Consider the following 19,983-nt stretch of genomic DNA (forward strand, 5'->3'; position numbering starts at 1 on the left):
AATGCTAATTTAAAATCCAAAAATCTGTTAAAAAAAAGTCATACTGAAATATTGTTAAATTACTGTTAATACGGTATGGCTTTGATTGAATTCAATATATTTAAATACGTATTTACTGTAGTTTAAGCAAAGATGTGGTCGTTATTGCAGGGCAATCGAATAGTTGCACTTAACATAAAATTGCGTTTATAATGTACAGCTTTTATTGAATGGATAATGAATAAACAGTTCCAAATGTAATTTTTCACATGCATTTCTGCATCAGATAACTGCTAATAAATAAATCGCTACTGTCAATAACAGAAATATCCTATAAACAAGTGACGTTAGTGTAAAAAAGTATTTTAGCAATCCAAGGATAATAAACATTGATTACTTGCAATCTGCATAAAATGTATGTTACATTATTGCACATGCAGGGATGTGTAGAGTTCTCAAAACAAACAATGACACAATTCATTTGGTGCACGACTTCAAAACGACCTGCATTTCCCTTTCAAATCCATCAGTAACATTTTTTTGGTGATCTCAGGGAGTGTAATGAGATCTGAGTTTATTAATAGTCACACAAAACAGCCCTTACGCAAATACGAAAGGCAAATATAGATCTCCACCAGAGCTTCATGTGTTATCCATGGAAACGACTTATTTTCAAGTTTGATAAGTGTTCTCATCCAAATTAACTGGCACTAAGCCAAAGAGCTAACCAGAGTACCCTAAACCAATCATTTCAAAGCTTGAGCTATGCCTACGATCTCTACAATGCCTTATCTGGGGAATCTTTAAAACTTACTAGTACAAATTTTGAGGTTTTTTGAGGGGGGTATTTGGGGGTGCCAGGGAATTTATCTTTGTTGCCAATATGCAATTCTAAGGCTATTATATTATATTATATATACACACACACACACCACCTGATTACCGGCTATCAATCTTGGAAACCCTCTGGGTTGTTCACGTGCCATTGTAGTATGAATCAAAAGTGGTGCACAGAAGGCCAAATAGTGTAACCCTAAACCTAACACAGTCGTTCACAACTCACCGATGCCAGAGAGCATTGTTCACAGCTACAGCAGGGGTGACCAAGGCCGTGCGTTCATCGCTGCCTCCTCAAGACAGTGGCCTGGTCTGATGAATCAAGATTCCTGGTGCATCACAAGGAGTGATGCATCGATTATCAGCGGATATGACAACTGGATGTACTTTTGTTTGGATACTGACCGGCGATGGCGGTGTTATGCCGTGGGCAATGTTTTCTTGGGCCACTTTAGGCCCTGTTATCCCAGCAGTACAATTCTTGACACTGTACTGTCAGGTATCTGAACACTGATGCAAACTAAGAGCACCTGTCACGGCAATCTGTTGGGGATGGTCACCGTCAACAGGATAATGCGGGCATGCCAGAATTGTCACAGACTGAACACAATGTGCATTTGTTAAGGTCTTGGCCTCCAAATTCACCCAAGTCAAACATTTGTAGTTAGACTTGGAAAGTAGACTTGGAAAAGGCGTTCAAGGTACATCACCACCAAACCAGAATATATGGGAAATGTATGGGGGACTTGCCGTTGACATTTCAGTACCAGATACCCCCTCGCCGAATCAATGCCTCGCCACATGAAAACTGTTATATGGGCTAAAGTAGTTCCTACGGGTTATTCGATAGGTGGCCATCATATAATGGCTCCTCAATACATATATTCATATTTGTCTTTTTTTGTTGTTTTTCCAAACCTTATATGACTTTCCTTCTTCTGTGGAACATACAAGAAAATGTTTGGTCCATAAAAAGAAATGAAAAAATTGGAATTGTATCATTAATTGTTCAACCGTTGTTTAAATGACGTCGCTCAAATGAGTTATCTGACCCTCCATAGACAGCAACACAACTGAAATGTTCCCAGCTCCAGAAATGTAGTAATCACATCGGTAAAAGTCCTAATTGTAAACAACGCTCATTACATTCATGTGTGTGCTATTCCTCCCAAACGTAAACAACGCTGATTACGTCAAATACATCTTTAAGTGATCTCCAAAATAGTGGAAGACGCAACTCAGGTAAGAAGAATGGTTACGTTATGATATTTTTGGTTCTCATAGAAGTTGAGCCACTGATTTCACATGGACTGTTTTACCATGTACTTACTAACTTATGAACCTGGGAACATTTCAGGTGTGTTGCCGTCTATGGAGGTTCAAATAGCTCTTTGATTTGATTACAAATATCTTAATTTGTGTTCCATAGATGAACGAAGGTCTTATGGGTTTGAAAAGACATCAGGATGAATAATTAATGGCAGATTACTGACACTGTGTGTTAACTAACCCTTTAAAGTCAACATGAAATCAAGATGGACTGGAACATCCAGTCACTGAAACGCAAATGGACCACCGACTTCTTAGACAGAGGTGGCAAAGAGGAAGATCTGCAGCAAGGGCATCACCTTTAGGGTTGAGAGGTCTGCAAGAACAGCCTGCAAGAAGAAAAGAATCGAAAATGCAAAAATCAAGGCTTTTTCTCACCATGTACTGCAATATACAAATCGCGGCTGTAGATTTAAGCTAGCATTATCCATTACGGTAAACGTTCACAACAGAGACTTTACTCCGATTGCCTGGCAATGAAGGCACCAGGCACTGTGTTTTCATTCAGAAGAAAGTTCAGCAGATGTTTAGGTTGGCCATACGGATTTAGCACACTCCCCAACAACCTCAGTTTGATACTGACAGTGCATAATGAACTTTTTAATGCATGAGAACGTTTGCTGATATGACCACACCTTTAGCAGAACTATAAAGACGCATAGCCGCCAATCCAGTTTCACCAAATGGAGTCTCAAGAGCTTGGAAGGTGCTAAGAGTGCATCCGCCTCACAGGAGCCGTTTGGGCGGGGGCCTTCAGAGGGAATCAAGTGTTCTCAAGCTTCGGTCCTTATGGAATTGGAAGCAAATAAATTTAGAGGCCCCTATCAGGTTAGCACGTCTCCTCTAATGTTTCATGACCAGGCCTGGGCACTAAAAATACAACGTGTTATGATACTTTCTCCTGTAGGGACCAGGTGGTACATAAGCAAGCAGATACTGTCCAGCAGCATCTTCACAGAGTCTTGGGGCCCAGGCCCGTGCGTCACTGCAGGTCACAGCCAGAATTCATGAAAGCAGGTCAGATGCACTTTTACTACAGCTGTCAATCAAGCAGTTGAATGCGACAGCATCCGACAGCGCAAACCTCTTAGCTAGCGCAGGATGCTTTCATAAAAGTTAAACATAGAAATGAAGTTCAATACGGGCTTTTGCATTTTAAAAAGTTAATTAGGTAAAATAGATTTTTATCAAAATATACAGTGCCTCTGAATTCAGTACAAGTTAATAAAATAATGTAGATTTGTCTTTACATATCTTGGTTAATGTGGGAAATCGTGTGTCGAATCGTTAATGTGTCGAAATACCATGTGACCTCTCTAAAGTGCTTTAAATCATCATTTTACAGTTACTATAAGTGCCTAAATGAAACAGATTTGTTTATTTGGAAACAATTGGGCTTCTTGTTGGCCTCAACTTGTACTAAACCCAGAATATTCTTTTAAGTAGGGAGTTATAACCTGTTACACATACAAAGGCACAGAAGGATACACACACTCGCACACATATACAGTGTCGACAGTTAACTGTCATGCTTAAATTCCCATCACATTTGACATTACATCGTCAAAACATTTTAGAGCTGGGGTGTGGGGGACTTGGTCCACTTTTAAAAGTGGTTATCCCAGCGATTTTGAAACATGTGCCTTGGGTGGACTGAGTTACTAGTGTTGGCTGTGAGTGAAGACACTATTTTTGTATTGCTTAACACACACACACACACACACACACACACACACACACAAGTAACAACCTCAGCTGATGCCAGTGATGTCACTTCCATTAGGTTTTCGGCTCGGAAGGCAAAGACAGCAGCAGCCAGGACTGAAAAAGAGGGACAGACAAACAGTCATCATCCAGGAAACTGGGTGTATGCCATTTAACTGACTGACCCTGCTTATTTAAGAGTGCCCTAACATAGAGGTCACATTTTCAAAATGAAGGTAAATTAAAAACAGTTTAACACCTCTTAAACATAGCGATTAACTATTTATCCATTAAGTTCCTGACATAAAAATCTGGCCGTATTCAACAAGTGATTTGAAATAGTAAAATTATCGTGTTCACAATAGTTGGCAAAAGGTCAGACGTTAGAAAATATCCATCTACCTGCTACTATCTCTAAAGAGTCATATCCCAGGATACGGTCCCATAACAATAAGAGCTGGTCGGTGGACAGGTATCCTGAGAAGGCCCGGACTATCCACTTAAAGGCAATACGCAACCTAAGGAAGACACACACACACACACACACACACACACACTGAAAAACTCTCCCAAAAGAAAAAAACAAACGAACATACATACAGTATAGACCTAAACCTTTATTCAAAATGTCTGTTTGTTTCACAAATGTTGAGGTATGAGGCTTGTGTGTGCATAACGCATCCACTAGATGGCGCTGCGCTGCTACAATAACTCTCACTGAAGCGAGTTCATCGTTTCAGCTGGAAACCTAATCAACATCAGCATAAATGTAACGTAAATATGTAAATAAAGAACATTCACGCATGAGAATAACAATACATTATATTTATAAGCAGGAAACCAAAGTAACATACGCTTTATATTAGTTATGTGTAATAAATTAGGACTTTAGTTGGTTTTTAGCTCGTTGCTATATTGTTGCTAAGATTTGGGTGGTTTTAGCACATTGCTGTGAATTTGCTATGGTGCCCCTTGCTGGTGTTTAGCCTGCTGCTAAGTTGGGTTTAGCATGATGTTTTTTAGCTGTTCATTTGTTTTGGGAGGTTTTTAACCCATTGCTGTGTGGTTGAGGTTCTAGGTGGTTTTAATCACGTTCCTCTGCAGTTGCTGATGTGTTCTGGGTGCTTCTGTTTAGTCTCTTAATATGGCTTTGCTCTCTCTTTCATTGTAGATCGTATTATTTAGCAAGTTTTGCACAGATCCTTTGTAGTCAGCAACATCATATAACTAAAAAAGACATCTGACAAAAACATGACGAATTTCTGTACCTTTATAAAGAAACAGTCAAGCACTATAATAGATAAATGTGCAAATTTATTAATGATATTTTTAGTTTGGGGTTTTTTGGGGTTTTTTTTACATGATTGGTAGTATTTGTACAGGCTTTATATTATTTCAATGTTGTAATTAGCATTCGTTTAATTTTGTCTTTAAAGCAGATTTGTTACATGACAGCAGAAATGAGAGTTTCTTAAGGGTCAAAGATCAAGTTTACTGCATCTCACGCACTCTATCAAGCCACTAACATAATATATGTCACCACACAAATTAATGCACAACTCAGATTAAACGAAGTCAAATTAAATTCAAACAAGCAAAATAATCTGCCAGTGGTGTAAGCAAAATAATCTTGTTTTCTGTTTGAAATAAGAATTTTGCTTTCCTCATTGAAAGATTATTTTGCTTGTTCTAAGCAAAAAGTGTCACTTAATTTTAACTAGTTTTTTTTTCATTTTTACTTGTCTAGAAATCCTTCTTGACCGAAAAAGACAGAAAAGCATTATTTGCAGTGCATGTGTGAGACTAACGCTTTAAGTAATTATTTTATTACAAATAAATCTTTCAATAAGTAAAGCTGTCTGTGTCTACAGTATTATAGTCTAAACGACATTATTAAATTGTTTTCAAATTAATATTTAGTGATTTCAAATTATTGTCCCTGGATCAGTTGCGTATTCTTGTAATAAAGTAGCAAGGGCTGGGGCAGATTTTAAGTATTAAAAAGATGTGATCTAATCCTGTTTACATGAAATAAGCCTTCTACAGAGCAGGTTTAAGCTTATGGACCTGTTGCTATGACAGCAACTCTGGGATAAGCTTTGAAGAACCAAACAATTCAACATCATGCCAAATCACCAACCATCAACCCTGCTAACAGTGTTAGTGACCAACGAAGAACAGACCCCAAACCTCAACACACCTGTCTTAGTAGAGCTTGATTAGGTGTGTTTGAGAAGGATTGAAGTTGAAATCTGCAGTAGCTCTCCTGTTAAAACTTTTTCTAACCATGGATCACGCTTTAAGAGAATGGTTTGGTCCATTGAAATTCTATTGATACCTTTTTGCCAAGTAGAAATGTACATCACATTTATAAAATCTGACTCATCATGAGCCAAACTAAAAAATGTTGCTCCTTTGATCATTAGAAAATATGGGTGCAAACACGGCCTTTTAGTGAAGCTAGAGAGTTTAAGATAGAGACTCAAAATGTGGTTTTAATATTCAGACTGTTCTTTATCTGTGTGCCAAATTTCTAAACTTTCCATATGGGCTTCCATAGACTTCCAGAGAGGAAGACGACGACAAAGAAGATGGAGAAGAAGACGATGACGACTAATAGATACAATCTGACAAACTGCCTAGGAAACTAGACGATTCTGTGCTTGGCCCATAATAAAATGACATATAACAAATAAATTAAAAAAAGAATAAAGAACAAATTTCTTTTTTATAAATATGTATCATACAAGACATGCAATAAAAATGAGTTTATTGAGTGATCTTCTACGTGAACTCACGGCTGGGCTCCAATCTCTCTTAGGTGGTAGAAAAGCTGGGGAAGATGAGTCTGCAGTAATCTCTCAAACTGCAAGCACAAAGACACTATGCCCTAACAAACACACACACACACACAGGTTTGGTGAGCTCAGAAACGGCCATCATCCTAAGTAAATTGTCACAAAGGCAATCAATCATGTTACATCAACAGCACACACAGATACTCACAGATGGATGCGAGGAAATAGAGTGTAGTCTGAAGAAGTAGCGAATATACATCTCTCTAAACACGCTGTACAGCTTCGAAGGCTCGTTATATAAGAAACACAGTGGCGCAACTGCAGCACAGGATGCAGATAGATGCTCGTTTACAAAATGGGTTTTGCTTCTTGAGGCTACGTGCTCTATTCTTCATACTCACCATACATCGAGAAGCCGTGGAATGGAATGACACCTACGGGACAGAGAGGTCATTTCCCGTTATTGCAAAATGATTACGGGAAACCGAAAAAAAAAGAATAAATCTATTAAACGCACTGGCCCTGGTTTCTGACACATTTCAGTTGAAGACAATATTGCGCTTGTAAAAGCGTTTCTCTCACCATTCGGGGGGTAAACCACGGAGCACTGCTCTGAGCCAGACTTGCCTGAGGGGGAAAAATATATATATAGACTGGGAAGAAGCTGAGGAAGATATAATATCAACAAAGATAAACGTTCAAAAGACATTACTTTGGATGCAAGATTTAGGCGGTGTGGCGCAGTTGTAGTTGAAATGCTCCAGGACTGCAGTGTCTCGAGAAAAACACAGCAAGACCTGTGGAGAAAAACAATGGAAAAAGTGAGTGACGCAGGGATGATTTTTGTAGGCCAAAAACAGGAATTTAGTATTTTACCAAAAATGCTGTTGGGTTCTTGAATAGATTTTTTTCACAAACTGAATTTTCATGTTTTATTCCATTACATAATTAGATCAGTAAAGGCTTTTATTAATCTGCTCACTGGTGCTAGCAAGTGGCTTAACAGGACCAAAAAAAGTTATCGAGAACATCAAACATCAATCATCTACCCACTTGTTTGCTTTTACGGCCTCGTTTATCACTCTTGTAAACTATTCTAAAACTTGTAGGGAGAACTGTTCTAAATATACATTGAAAAAGTTGTTGTAAGCTTAATGCTAGCAACTATAATGTAGTTGTTTTTTAGGAAAAAAAACAGTAGTGATACTAACTTCTCTGCAGAACTCTATAATTGGCAGCACACAGAGACATGGATTACGCAGTACGCGCACATTGTATCTTTGTTAAATTGTTTGTTTCCTGGTCCAATTACATTTGAAGAGCCACTTTAGGGCTTTAGACCGCAGAGGTCAAGCAGATGCGTTTCTGCCTTTTTTTGTTATTTACCTCAAAATGCAAATACACTTAATTTTAAAAACAGCGGTCTTTATAAAAATATTTCTAAGATGGGAGTTTCTCGGTAACTGCATTTTCTTCGGATTTTTAATTATTGATTTATTTTTTCATATTTTGGAATATTTTGTAGTTTTTGCAAACCGAAATGCACCTTAGCAACCTCTCGCAACGTCCTATATCGTGGTTGAGAATTGCTATATTATAATAAAATAATAATATGTTGAATTAAAATGGAGCTGAAGTGCTCAAAAAAATAAAAATGAAGCAAATAACAGAGGACCTTCAGAGTTTACAAAATCTGCTCGCTCTTGGTAATGCACACGAAGAGCTGCTACGAACCGTTTCACCCTACTTTTCATAAAATGCACTTCTCTAATCATCATATCATGACCACACAGCGTCTGAAATTCTTGAACTACCCAAAGAGTTCACACTAAACCAATATTTACAAGCAGCCCAGCTCCTCTGTCACCTCACACCTGCATCTCGTATTCATGTTCCATAGTGACAACACTATGTGCTTGTGAAGACCCTAACAACTGGCTATTTCTGATGTATAACAGTCTCAGGACAGAAGCAAAGAGGATATGGGCTAATGAAACGGTTAACAGCAAGAGCGAATCTCTCTCAAATTACTTCAGGAGTGTATGCTGAATTAATTATTCTTCATAACCATTTAAAGGCAGTGAATGTGAGCACGTTTAGCTATTTTATAGAAAAAAACAAACCCGCAAATTAAACTTTATTATGATTTTGTGGTGAAAGTTGATATCAAGCAGTGGAAAGTTAATAAAGCTCATATGACTCATGAAGTCTATTTAGAGAGGTCTGTCTGTGAGACTGCATAACAGTCCTATCTGTGTCTATCTGGTTTTAGGTACATGAAGTCAAAGAGCATGATTCTGCATGAGCGGCGTTCTCACGACAGTTTAGTCTACAGCCATATACGTGTACAAAGACCTCTATCAACGTCAAGTTCGAGATAACTTGGGAAATTGTCCTCCTCCGTTGATTATCAAAGCTTTTTATGACTCCGTGAGAATTCTCATTGGTAATCAGCTGACCGAAAGGTTGTGTTGTAAATGTGTAACGGAGTGACATTCATTCATTCACTCACTTGATATAAATAGTCCTCAAACACAAAGTAGTAATCGTCATTGCTTGCAGTAAGCTTCACATCCTGAGAAGAAAAAGAATCGGGCATTTGAATCAGAAACGGATGCACTGGGTACAAAACAATTGGAGACTTTTTTTATTTATTGGTTTAAACTTCATCCTCTTGTCATTTTATCTCTTCACAAGTTAAGCATACAATCAAGTTAAGCATATAACCCTTCAGAACTGTTACTCTATTGGTCAAGACTATTTCCACCAAATAAACTGTACTGATAATGTACCTTGTATATTAGGTTGTCCACCAGCAGGTCATGGTGTATGACTCTAGCCTTCAGCTGTTCATAATGCATTATGTCCTGTTTAATGAAATAAAAACAAAAGAATTGGCACAGAGTCAATTTATCTCAGTAAGCTGAATTGAATTAACAGATGCATAATGGATAAAGAAGCACTTATACACAGATCAAACTATCCCCAGTCATTAGAGCTAAGTTAATTATACTAGCCAATTAACAAATTAAATTGCTATTGTAAGCAGCATATTAATAAGATCGCTGGGTCAAAAATGTTAAATGTCACAAAATGCTGGACTGGAACGTATCCCTGCAGATAATTACAACCAGGTCTCAATATATTTAAAATGAGATGTTATGTTCTGTTTTTTGTTAAAAGCCAAAATTGTATGTACACATATTCTGCACGACCATAAGTACTGATAAACAGTTAATACAGGCATGCTAATAAGCAACTAGTTAATAGTGAGAACTAGACCTCATACTAAAGCGTTACCAATAATCCTGTTCATGAAGAGTCACTGCAGTCGAAAGCTTTCAATTTTCCAGCTTTCAAGATAATTCATCACCGGAAGTTCTTACTTGGAAATCATAATTGCAAGCTAACTTTATCATAATTAACTTGGACTATCCCTTCACTTTAAACATTTACAAGCTACCCTCCAATCAGAGTCTTCCTGAAAGCCCATTGTCCTTGAAGGACAGGAGAATTTTTCCCATTTTTCTGAGAACAGGCATGCGAGCTGGTCTCTGTCATCCAGACAGCTGCTTTATCAGCAGTTACATAATTGTTCCACCTGAAACATTTAAACCTCTGGTGATTTCCCCTCTTCCCCTCTCTGTCATTCCACTGGCCCCTGTCCTGCCCGCATCTACAGCGCTAGCTCGAAAAGTGAGGGATTACTCTACTTGTTTAAAATGTGTGGCCCCACGCCGGGTGTTTGTCTTCTTATTAACACATAGAGAAAGTACATTCTCCAGATGCTGTTTCACTGCTTTAATGAAGGCCCGAGGACCCAGCGGACAGCTGGAAGACATTGCTTCACATCTGAAAATGGCAGCTATTATAAGCCAGAGTGAAAAATCACAGTGGGTACCTGCTCTGTCATTTCTGCCCCACAAGCAGCTCAAAGATAATTGTATTAGGAAGGATTATGTATTTAATTCCGTTTTCACACTTAACTGGACTGCTGGGTCTGAACCGGTGTACAATATCAGATGTCAATATCAGCATGCAAATTATCATTAACAGCAATCCAGCTTTTAAAAGAGAACTTGGATAATGCTCCAACATCAGCAAAAAATGCTTTTACAGCAACCAAACATACTTTACTCTGATGTTAACTTGATTTGAGCCTTTCTCTACTGTGATAATATATTAACCGCTTCTATTTATTTTTTATTAGCCCTCACAAAACAGTGTAATGCTTTTATTACTTGTACTCTGAAAGTGTCTTTTGCACAGCATATGGAACATTTCGGCCGTGAATGTGTCTGATAAGTACAAATAAATACCCATGAAATGTCAGTTCTGGCACACGTTCACAACAACTGCCATAAACGTCAATTAAGATATACAAATAGGTCTATCTGTTTACATTTAAAGAAAATATTTATGGCAGTTTTATATATGTTTGAGGATCTGTGCATGACTGTGTGTGTGTGTGTGTGTGTGTGTGTGTGTGTAAGAAAAGGACAAAAAACTACCGTTCAAAAATGTGGGGTTTGTGAAAGAAGGTCAACTCACCAAGGTTGCATTCATTTAAATAGAAATATTGTAATAAAGATATTTTTAAAATATTATTTTTTAAATGTTATGTATTCCTGGCAAAGCTGAATTTTAACAGTCATTGCGATCTTTAGTGTCAACTTGATTTTTCACAAATCACTCTAATATGCTGATTTGGTGCTAAATAAACATTTATTTCTCATCATCAGTTTATTTACCATGATCCTTTTGAACAAAACACGAATAGAGTTTGCTGGAATTTGTTTTATATAATAACTGTCACTTATGATCTATTTAATGTGTTTTTGCTTAATAAAAGTAACCAAAATAATAATAAAATAAAAATAATAATAATAATAATAATAATAATAATCTTACAGATCCCGAACTTTTAAACAGTGTAAACCGTATAAACAGTAACTCTCTGAAGACTTTAGTATGGTGATGAACATGACGGTGTTAATGTATTTGGTCTTGGAAGAGTGGATCTGCTACGCTGCCGCTGTCGGTTATTGCTGTAGTTGTAGATTATTGCTGCTGTTACACAAATTGCATATAAAAAAAAAGCTAAACACAGCAGAACTACACAGGTTGAGGGTTTCTGAGAAACTGAAAAATCCTCAGAAATTCACTTGCTCCATTTAGAAGAAACTGAGTCCTTACCTCGGGATCATTAGTAGTATTCAGGATGAGCGACCACAGCTGGGCCCTGAGACCGGTGGGGCAGCCCTGCCTGCTGTACTGCTGCGCCGCTGCGCTGTCTTGCTCGCTCACCACTGCACAAACACAGAAAAACAAGTGCCACCCTCTCCGTTTTCATCAAGACTTTCAGAGAGAAACCTCGTGGATGTGTCTACAACCTTAAACAGATGTAAACTCTGCCACTGATCCGTTTTTCAGTGTACACGATACTTCAGAAATCATCCTAATATTCTGATTCAGTACTTAGGATACAATGCTTATTATAATCAATGTTGAAAACAATTGTCTTTTAACACACAGTCCTGTTCTTTGAATATATGGCATCATGGGACATCACAGGCAGCGGAGGAAGCATCTATCTGACCAGACTGTATTATTTGAGGGGAAACGGAACGGCAAATATTAAACAAATATTCTCCACAAGACCCAGCGATAAAGCAGCATAAAACAAGCATTCGTGTCGTGATAACGACAAAGAGAGTTTATTTTTACCTTTTTTTCCAATGTGAATGTGTTCGCTCTCAAACAAATCTGTGTTGAAACAGCAGAGAAACAGGAAAGACGTGAGAGGGCAAACAAACTATACAATACCAATATTTGAACATAAGCAGTGTACCTCTTCGGTAACATTAAATACAATCATAAAGACTACATAGAGAGTTTATAGGGTCAAAACATTACAAGTTTAGGTAATGGGTCCGTTGACTTATGACATGGCAGTAAGAGAAAAGCTCACCAGGAGGAAAGTCATATTTGGACTAGTGTGGAAGGTAATATTACTGCATTATGTTACGGATAATACTTGTAAATAATTACCTGGAGGAACATGAGTGTGATCATCTATACCAAGTTGTCCGTAAGTAAGACCTAGCTCTGGATACATTTCCCTCTGCAACAAATATGAATAACTGGTCTAAATGATCGAATGTCTACCAATGGACATTTATTTATATCCATTTATCTATTCATAGCCTTGAAAATATTTTCTCTTTTTTTTCTTTTTACATCAATCACTACTAATGCATGAGACAATATAACAAAATAATTTTTTCGCTTACATTTTTATGGTTCAGGTCAGAAATTTTAGAACATGTTTTATATGTTTTTTATATGTTAATTATAAAACACTGGTTTAGTACAGATACATTTTTGTACTAATTTCGCATGTTTTTTTAAAGATATTTTGCTTTTGCAAGGATTGGAACATACTAGAATTTCTGCAACATTCTGTACCGTTCTAGAGCTTTCTGGAACATGCCAAAACGTTGTCATAAAAGATCAAAATCATCCGACATACACTTGGACGACTCGTTGTTGTTAGGTCAGGGCCGTGTAATTTTCATGCCTGAGTAATGTAATGATAACAGATTAGCTTGTGTAAGTGTTTTTTGTTGTTGGTTTGACCACTGTTAACGCTACATGAAAATATGATTCAGAATCTCAGACGTCATGAAAGCAATGGAAATCAAAATGAAGACGTTTCAGCTAAGAAATGGTCTACAGGAGCAGCGAGCACCGAGATAGAGTCATTTAGATTTGTCTCTAACTCCCGATTACTGTAATTTGTTTAGAGAAATGGTTTCAGATGATAATCAGCAGGCACAAGGCACATTGTTTGTGTCTTGACGTGAAAATAGAATGAAGAGAAATTTAAAAAAAAAAAAGGAGCCTCACCATCTGAGGAATGTCACGGATGTTGAGGGAAACCTGGATTAATCCCCAGTGGCTTCTGACCGTGAGATCTTCATTGCGCTCATTATTTGGGTTTTTTAAACCAACCAACACCTACACAAAAAAGAAACATTATGCTTTATATATCAACTAAATAAGAACACGTATAAGTGACAGACGTGATAAATGCCACAAGCTTTGCTAAGACTTTCTAGAAACCCCTCTTATCCCATCTGGACAAACTAACTATATATAGCCAGCAATAAATAAACCATTCATAAGTGTAAACACAGTGGTGCTATCAAAACAACCTCTCAGTCAATTCTCACTCAGAGTAATTTAACCTAACATTTCCTGAGGGAATCCAATCAGCTGCTTCATATCCAGCCCTATCTTTCTCATTTGGACCGGATGTTTTCAATAAACTGATTTGATTATGTAAGCGAAAACCCACCTCAAGGAAGTCTTTGGGTGCGTAGACAGGCCTGAACTTGCTCAGGTCTGCAATAAGAAAACACTGATCTGAGCGCTTCCAAACTTGTATATTGTAATAGCCTACCAATTAGTGTCTAATTGGAAAACACAATGACGAAATTCTCTCAATCTTAAGCCTTCAGTCATGTCAAAGACACTCTGTAAGTAACGGGAGTCTTAACTTGCAACATCAGTATCTTAATTGATGTGGCATTTCACATCCACAATGATTAATATTAATAGATAAGCGCTTAAAATACAAAGAAAATACAGTGCTGGAGTCTCTCACAGAGATTCAGAAGATCTGGAAGATATCCTACAAGTTGTGTATGATTTTATGACACTTTCTGTGCACTTTCATTGTATGGAAAACGACATAAATGTCTAGTTCTGTGTTCTACTATTAACCAACTGAACGTTAGCAAGAACTACTGATGACCAAAAGCTCATTCTGGAAGTAACACACTGTGTGTTCACTGTATGTTTTACTCTAGGCTGCAAGTATAGCACATGCATACACAATCGTAAGTCAAAAGCTTTACAAAAAGAAATAAAAACTGCAAAAAGCTGCAAGTCATGCTGAAATCGTAAGTCAGAAGCAGAACAAAAGAAAGTGCAAGCAGAAGAAAACGCAAGAAACAAGCAATTGGTAATTGGGACGTGGTCCAGGCATCTGGACATGCTCTGGTTTCACAGGAAGGCCTGTTTATGCCAGTGTCCTGCAGAAAGCGGTGAATGTTATCATATACAGTGCAAACTGATAGCATTGTTATGGAGCTGTTATACTGCTCAGGGCTTCTGTGCGTGAGCCAAACCTCTGTGTGTAAACATTTTGCAACACACACACACACACACACACACACACACACACACACACACACACTGGGATGTAGCCTTGAGCGTGTCAGAGTGGAAGCACAGACTGTGAGTGTCTGCATTACCTGGTTCATCAGTTCCCATCTCATTCCATTTATTTGTCAGTTCTTTCTGCTCTGGGACTGGCCTCTGTATAAGAAAGACAAAACGGAGTTTAATTGCTCAAACGCACATGTAAGTGAGTCACTCTACATACACTGAACTCAACTTTTACCTTCCGTGCCAAAGGAATTCCCAACTCAGAGCACATACTGTTCAAACTCTTCAAGATCCTCTTCTCCCAGCTCACCTAACAACCAGAAACAAGACAAACTATCATTCATTAATCCATCACGCACTCCACATGGCTCCAAAAAGACTAGGGATGCACAATATCGGATTTTTGCCTATACTCGATATATACCGATATATGCTGAACTCATTTTTACCGATAGCCGATACCGATATATTTCCTTTTGTTTAGACTCAACACCAAGTCTCTCCTGTGTAGAAATTCTAAGCAAATTACTTTTCTTTTTGGTAAGTTTTTAACAAGAATAATAAAGTTCTTTTATAATGACAGTACATTAAAGCTTTGAAAATGATTGTAAATAAACTATATATCAATTGCTGCAGAAAAAGATGCAGTACACACTTCTAATCACTAACACACCCTGAGCACATGTGAGCTGAAGTATTCCTCTTATCGGCAATACGCATCACATCGGCATAATTTATCATATAGCAGTTACTGTAAAAGTAGAAAATATGTCGATATGTCTTGCTGATAAGATATATATAGATATTTGTCCGATAAAATCGTACACTTATACAACGCTAAGCGTATGTATTTGCTAAATATAACAAAATAACTAAATGTAAAAAAATCGATCGTAAATAAAATAGCACCCACTTTTCAAGCAAAACATCTCACCAAAACAAGTTTTGTTAGATCATGTTACAAATAATGACATTTTTTCCTTCAATTGATTAAAAGTGACAGTAAAGACATGTATAATGTTACAAAAGATTTGTATTAAAAAATAATAATAATAATAAATTGTAAAACCTCTGAAGTAAAACAAAGATTAATCAACTGATTTAAGTCATAAATGGTTTTGAGAATAAAAATGAGCATATTAGAATGATTAAAGACTTGAGAAGCGGCTGCTGAAAATTCAGCTTTGCAATGAAATAAAAGACATTTAAATTAGTTCTGTCGAACTTTTAATGATCTCAAAAATCAGAGTTTTTGTTAACACAGTATGTGTGTGTATACGGTCACTGCGTATATTTATTATGCATACATAAATGCATACATAAACACAAACATACAGCATATATTTTGAAAATATTTACACGTATTTTATATAATTAATACTATATATAAATCTATTTAATATGCAAACATATTTTTCTGAAATATATACATGCATGTATATATATTATATATATATATATATATATATATATATATATATATAAAAAACATGTAAACAAAAACTTTTACTTTACATGAGATTAAATAATCCAGTCTTGCTGGGTAGAAGATCTTACTGACCCGATCATTTTTAATGTTAATTTCTATGCTATTCATTTTTCTACTCAAACTAAATGTTAAGAAGCAGATGATGTTTATACTGTAGTTAATGCGATTAGCTACATCTGCAAGTCCTCTGCACCTTTGTACCTTTGTGAACTTGAGGAGGACTTATTAGAAAAATTACATAAACTTCTGTTACTTATGCGATGACATTCAGAAATGTAAATTACTCTAATATTAAGACTGTATTTAAGCAGAGAAATACGGTACATCAAAACTAACTTTGAATAATAAAGAATGATTTAGGAGAAAGAGTGTGTACCTGGGCTTTGCGCATATATGCCAAGGGCTCTTTGGTGTGTTCAGGAGGGGCTCTAGGGTGTCCAGAGGGAGGCAGACTATATCACACAAACACATAAATCACATTAGTTCAACAAGGAATACTCTAATTAATTACATAAATAACTAGTAATGATACAAAAGCATAAACCATTGACTAACAACCACACAGCTGGGAGTAAATATGTCTTTTTTGTTCATTCTTCTGTGAAGAAAATGAATGAAATTTTGACTCGTATTCATACATGTGCTCCTCCCACTCTCAACCTCTGACATACACCAGATCTCCACATCAACGTCTACTCAAAAAGACATTCAGCAGGGAAACCTGTGCTATAACACACCAAGGCTTCAAGGCACCATATTCCATCATCAAACTTTATGAAGCTCTTTCTTCAATCCCTTCAGTGTTTCCTCTGTCCCGTGAACTCAAAACACTCATTTTAAGACAAACAGAGATTGTGCAAATGCCAAAATAAACGCACAACAGCGTCCATTTTAAAAAAAAGTGTCATATATTTATGAGTGTATTACTTTTTTTCTCATCTGCAACAACGTCCAGCTCAAACCATTTTACTGGCTTCGCTCTTTAAAAGTCATTTGGATGGCACCCGTCAGCCCTGTCCTGTATTTGGAGCTTAATCTAATTATTCTGTCTTTTGTCATTTTTACATTTGGCTAAAAGTAGTTCCTGTCAGAAAAACTATATAAATACTGGAGGAACAAAAACTTTTAAAGTACCTGTGTGCGAGAGAAAGAGCGAGTGTATCATTTTGTCTAAATCTCATCATTTTTACTGCTGATGATCTTGGTGTAGTAATACAGGAATAAATAAAATAAAATAAAATAAAATAAAAATACAAGTAGAAGAAACCAGGTAATGTGATTAATGAAATTTACAAAAAAATATTTTATATTATTCACAATTATTTCACTTACATGTGCAATTCCCTGTAAACTGCATTTTGTAATTTTCTCTCCCAACCTACAAGAATTACACACAAGAAACACATTTATTATTTTAATAGAGGTTAAGATTATTCATTATATGTTCGATCATCAGTGAGCATTAAAAAAAACACTTTGTAAGTATACATTAAAGTACTTAGAAATCATTAGCAAAATGCTACTTTACAGTAAATTCATTGCTATAGTTTTACATATACTGTATATTCTGAATATAGGCCTCCTGAATATACAGTTTGTACACTGTCTCTGTACACTACATGTGTGTGAGTGTCCTTAATGTGTTTGTAAATATTTTAAGGGTCAGTGAAGATATATGCAATTCACGTTCAGTTTACATTTTACATAACCTAATCTAAAGTGAAAACAGCTCACTCCTTATTACTAATGAACATTTCTGTAATGAAACCATATTAACTGAGATGAGATAACAACACTGCAAAATATTATTAGATATATTAGAGTCTATGAATGTATTAACTACAGTTTATGAACTATGAATAAACCACATGATTTATAAGAACTTTATTAGTCTATACTTACTATAAGACACATTACCAAAAAAAGATTCTAATATAGTCATTTGCTGTTCAAGAAACTTTTATTAGCAATTTGTGATGCTTATATTTTAATAAAAACAAATATTTTTCTTCCACTCTTTGATAAACAGAAAGATCTAAAGAAGAAAAAAATAAATAAATTAAATAAATGTGTAGGGGTTTTTTTTTATTCAAAGAAAGAAAAAAAGGAAAAAGATTAAACACTTAAATGTACCAAGAATGTGGTTTTAAGTTAGATATACTATAAAAATCAAAAATTGTACTCTACATCCGACAGCCATGACGTACCTGATGCTTTTAACAATCTTCTCACGTCATCTTTCAGCGTTTCCAGTTTAATTTCTGGTTTGTGCAAACATTCCTATGGAGAAAAGCACAAATATCAGCCGGCAGTGTGTGCTGCAGTGACCGTATATCGCGTTGCACACTCTGCAGTCAGTTAGCCGAAGCTGCTCACTTTAGCCTGTTTCTCCAGTTGCGAGTGTAAATGAGTCCCTTTGAGCCGCTGAACAATCTGCGTTATAGAGACGGAGAGCTCTAGGCCCTCGTCCATCATTGTCGCTCTTTTAATATAAGGCTGACAGGACTATCTGTGATCGTCTGCTAGCGCCGTATCCAGGAAAACGGCAACAAAGCCTTCAGGAACCACGGGCTTCGACAAAAGGTTCCGACACGCCTGCATTAACGGGAATAAGAGTTCCGCTTTTAAAAATCTAAATAATGAACTTTACAAAAGGATCTGTTTTATGTAGCTTTTGTTTTTATCCTGTATTTAGTTTCTTTATTATGTATTTATTTAAAAAATATATTAAAATAATGCATTTAAATAAATGCAACGTATTATACGTCGTGGTATTTTTTAATTATTTTTACATTTTCTCGTTTGATCCCTAAATGTTTACTTCAAAAAGTATATAAATAAATAAAAATAAAAGGCTACTAGAAAACGTAATCCCGAACAGGTTGAAGCTGAACATGTATGGACATGAACCAGAAAGCGGTTTCTCTTCTCTGCTTCTCTTTGCAGGAATGCTGATCATGTTTATCACGCGCAAATATATCTGACAGCAGCTATCAGGAATTAAAGCTTTGGCCAGTGCAGGAGATTTTTGAGTTACTACAACAAAACCTGCGTGTGGTCTTCTTCAAAAGACTTCTAATCTGAATGTTTTACAACAGTGTTAGTAGGGCTGATGGTAATCTTAACCAGTTAGTTGTATGTTACAGTAGCATAGCCACAGTGAACAGGTCATCCAGAACAGTAACTGAGAGTACGCAGGCTATGTTCCAGTCATATATATAAAGGTTTGGCTTTGATTTGTTTTGCCAGGTCAGAAATAATAAGGTGTTTGCATCGATGAGGACAAATCAAGACAGGTCTGATGCACTGAATAGTTGTTGGAAACCTTTTTATACATGCACGTACATTTAGACACATAAGTAAGCTGTTTTACATTGTTTTGCACCGGTAAAGATGTTTCGAAGCAGCGTGTGTATATTTCACAGACCTTTGTCTTTCTCCGCTTTACTCTCCAATAAATCTATAAAACATCTTTCAGGCTGTTTAAACGTGTGCGTGCTATGTTCGGTCAGTAAGTGAGTCTAAAAGGGCCCTTAAAATCTCTCTCAGGATAAACCAATGAAGTCGAGATAGTAAAAGCGAATCCATTCATTTGTACAATGGAAGCAAATG

General features: G+C 36.5%; 1 protein-coding gene and 1 long non-coding RNA gene across 2 annotated transcripts; one reads left to right on the plus strand and one right to left on the minus strand.

Annotated features, from left to right (window-relative positions):
• Window positions 1-777: 777 nt before the first annotated feature.
• tbc1d19 (TBC1 domain family, member 19) lies at window positions 778-18,926 on the minus strand. Its single transcript, XM_043244179.1, has 21 exons — window positions 18,748-18,926; window positions 18,579-18,651; window positions 17,704-17,749; window positions 16,748-16,823; window positions 15,118-15,192; window positions 14,969-15,032; window positions 14,008-14,054; window positions 13,557-13,667; window positions 12,699-12,771; window positions 12,375-12,413; window positions 11,844-11,956; window positions 9,440-9,514; window positions 9,160-9,222; window positions 7,360-7,444; window positions 7,230-7,274; window positions 7,049-7,081; window positions 6,856-6,965; window positions 6,648-6,739; window positions 4,252-4,367; window positions 3,896-3,966; window positions 778-2,474 (listed from the first exon to the last, which is right to left on the minus strand). The coding sequence occupies exons 1-21, from the start codon at window positions 18,844-18,846 to the stop codon at window positions 2,400-2,402; spliced, it is 1,581 nt and encodes a 526-aa protein (XP_043100114.1). The 5' UTR covers window positions 18,847-18,926; the 3' UTR covers window positions 778-2,399.
• LOC122348590 lies at window positions 2,487-6,637 on the plus strand. Its single transcript, XR_006251345.1, has 3 exons — window positions 2,487-2,973; window positions 3,053-3,162; window positions 6,410-6,637. It is a non-coding gene; the product is annotated as an uncharacterized LOC122348590 (long non-coding RNA).
• Window positions 18,927-19,983: the final 1,057 nt, after the last annotated feature.

This window comes from Puntigrus tetrazona, chromosome 7 (assembly GCF_018831695.1).
Source record: "Puntigrus tetrazona isolate hp1 chromosome 7, ASM1883169v1, whole genome shotgun sequence".
In the NCBI taxonomy this organism is placed as follows: domain Eukaryota; kingdom Metazoa; phylum Chordata; class Actinopteri; order Cypriniformes; family Cyprinidae; genus Puntigrus; species Puntigrus tetrazona.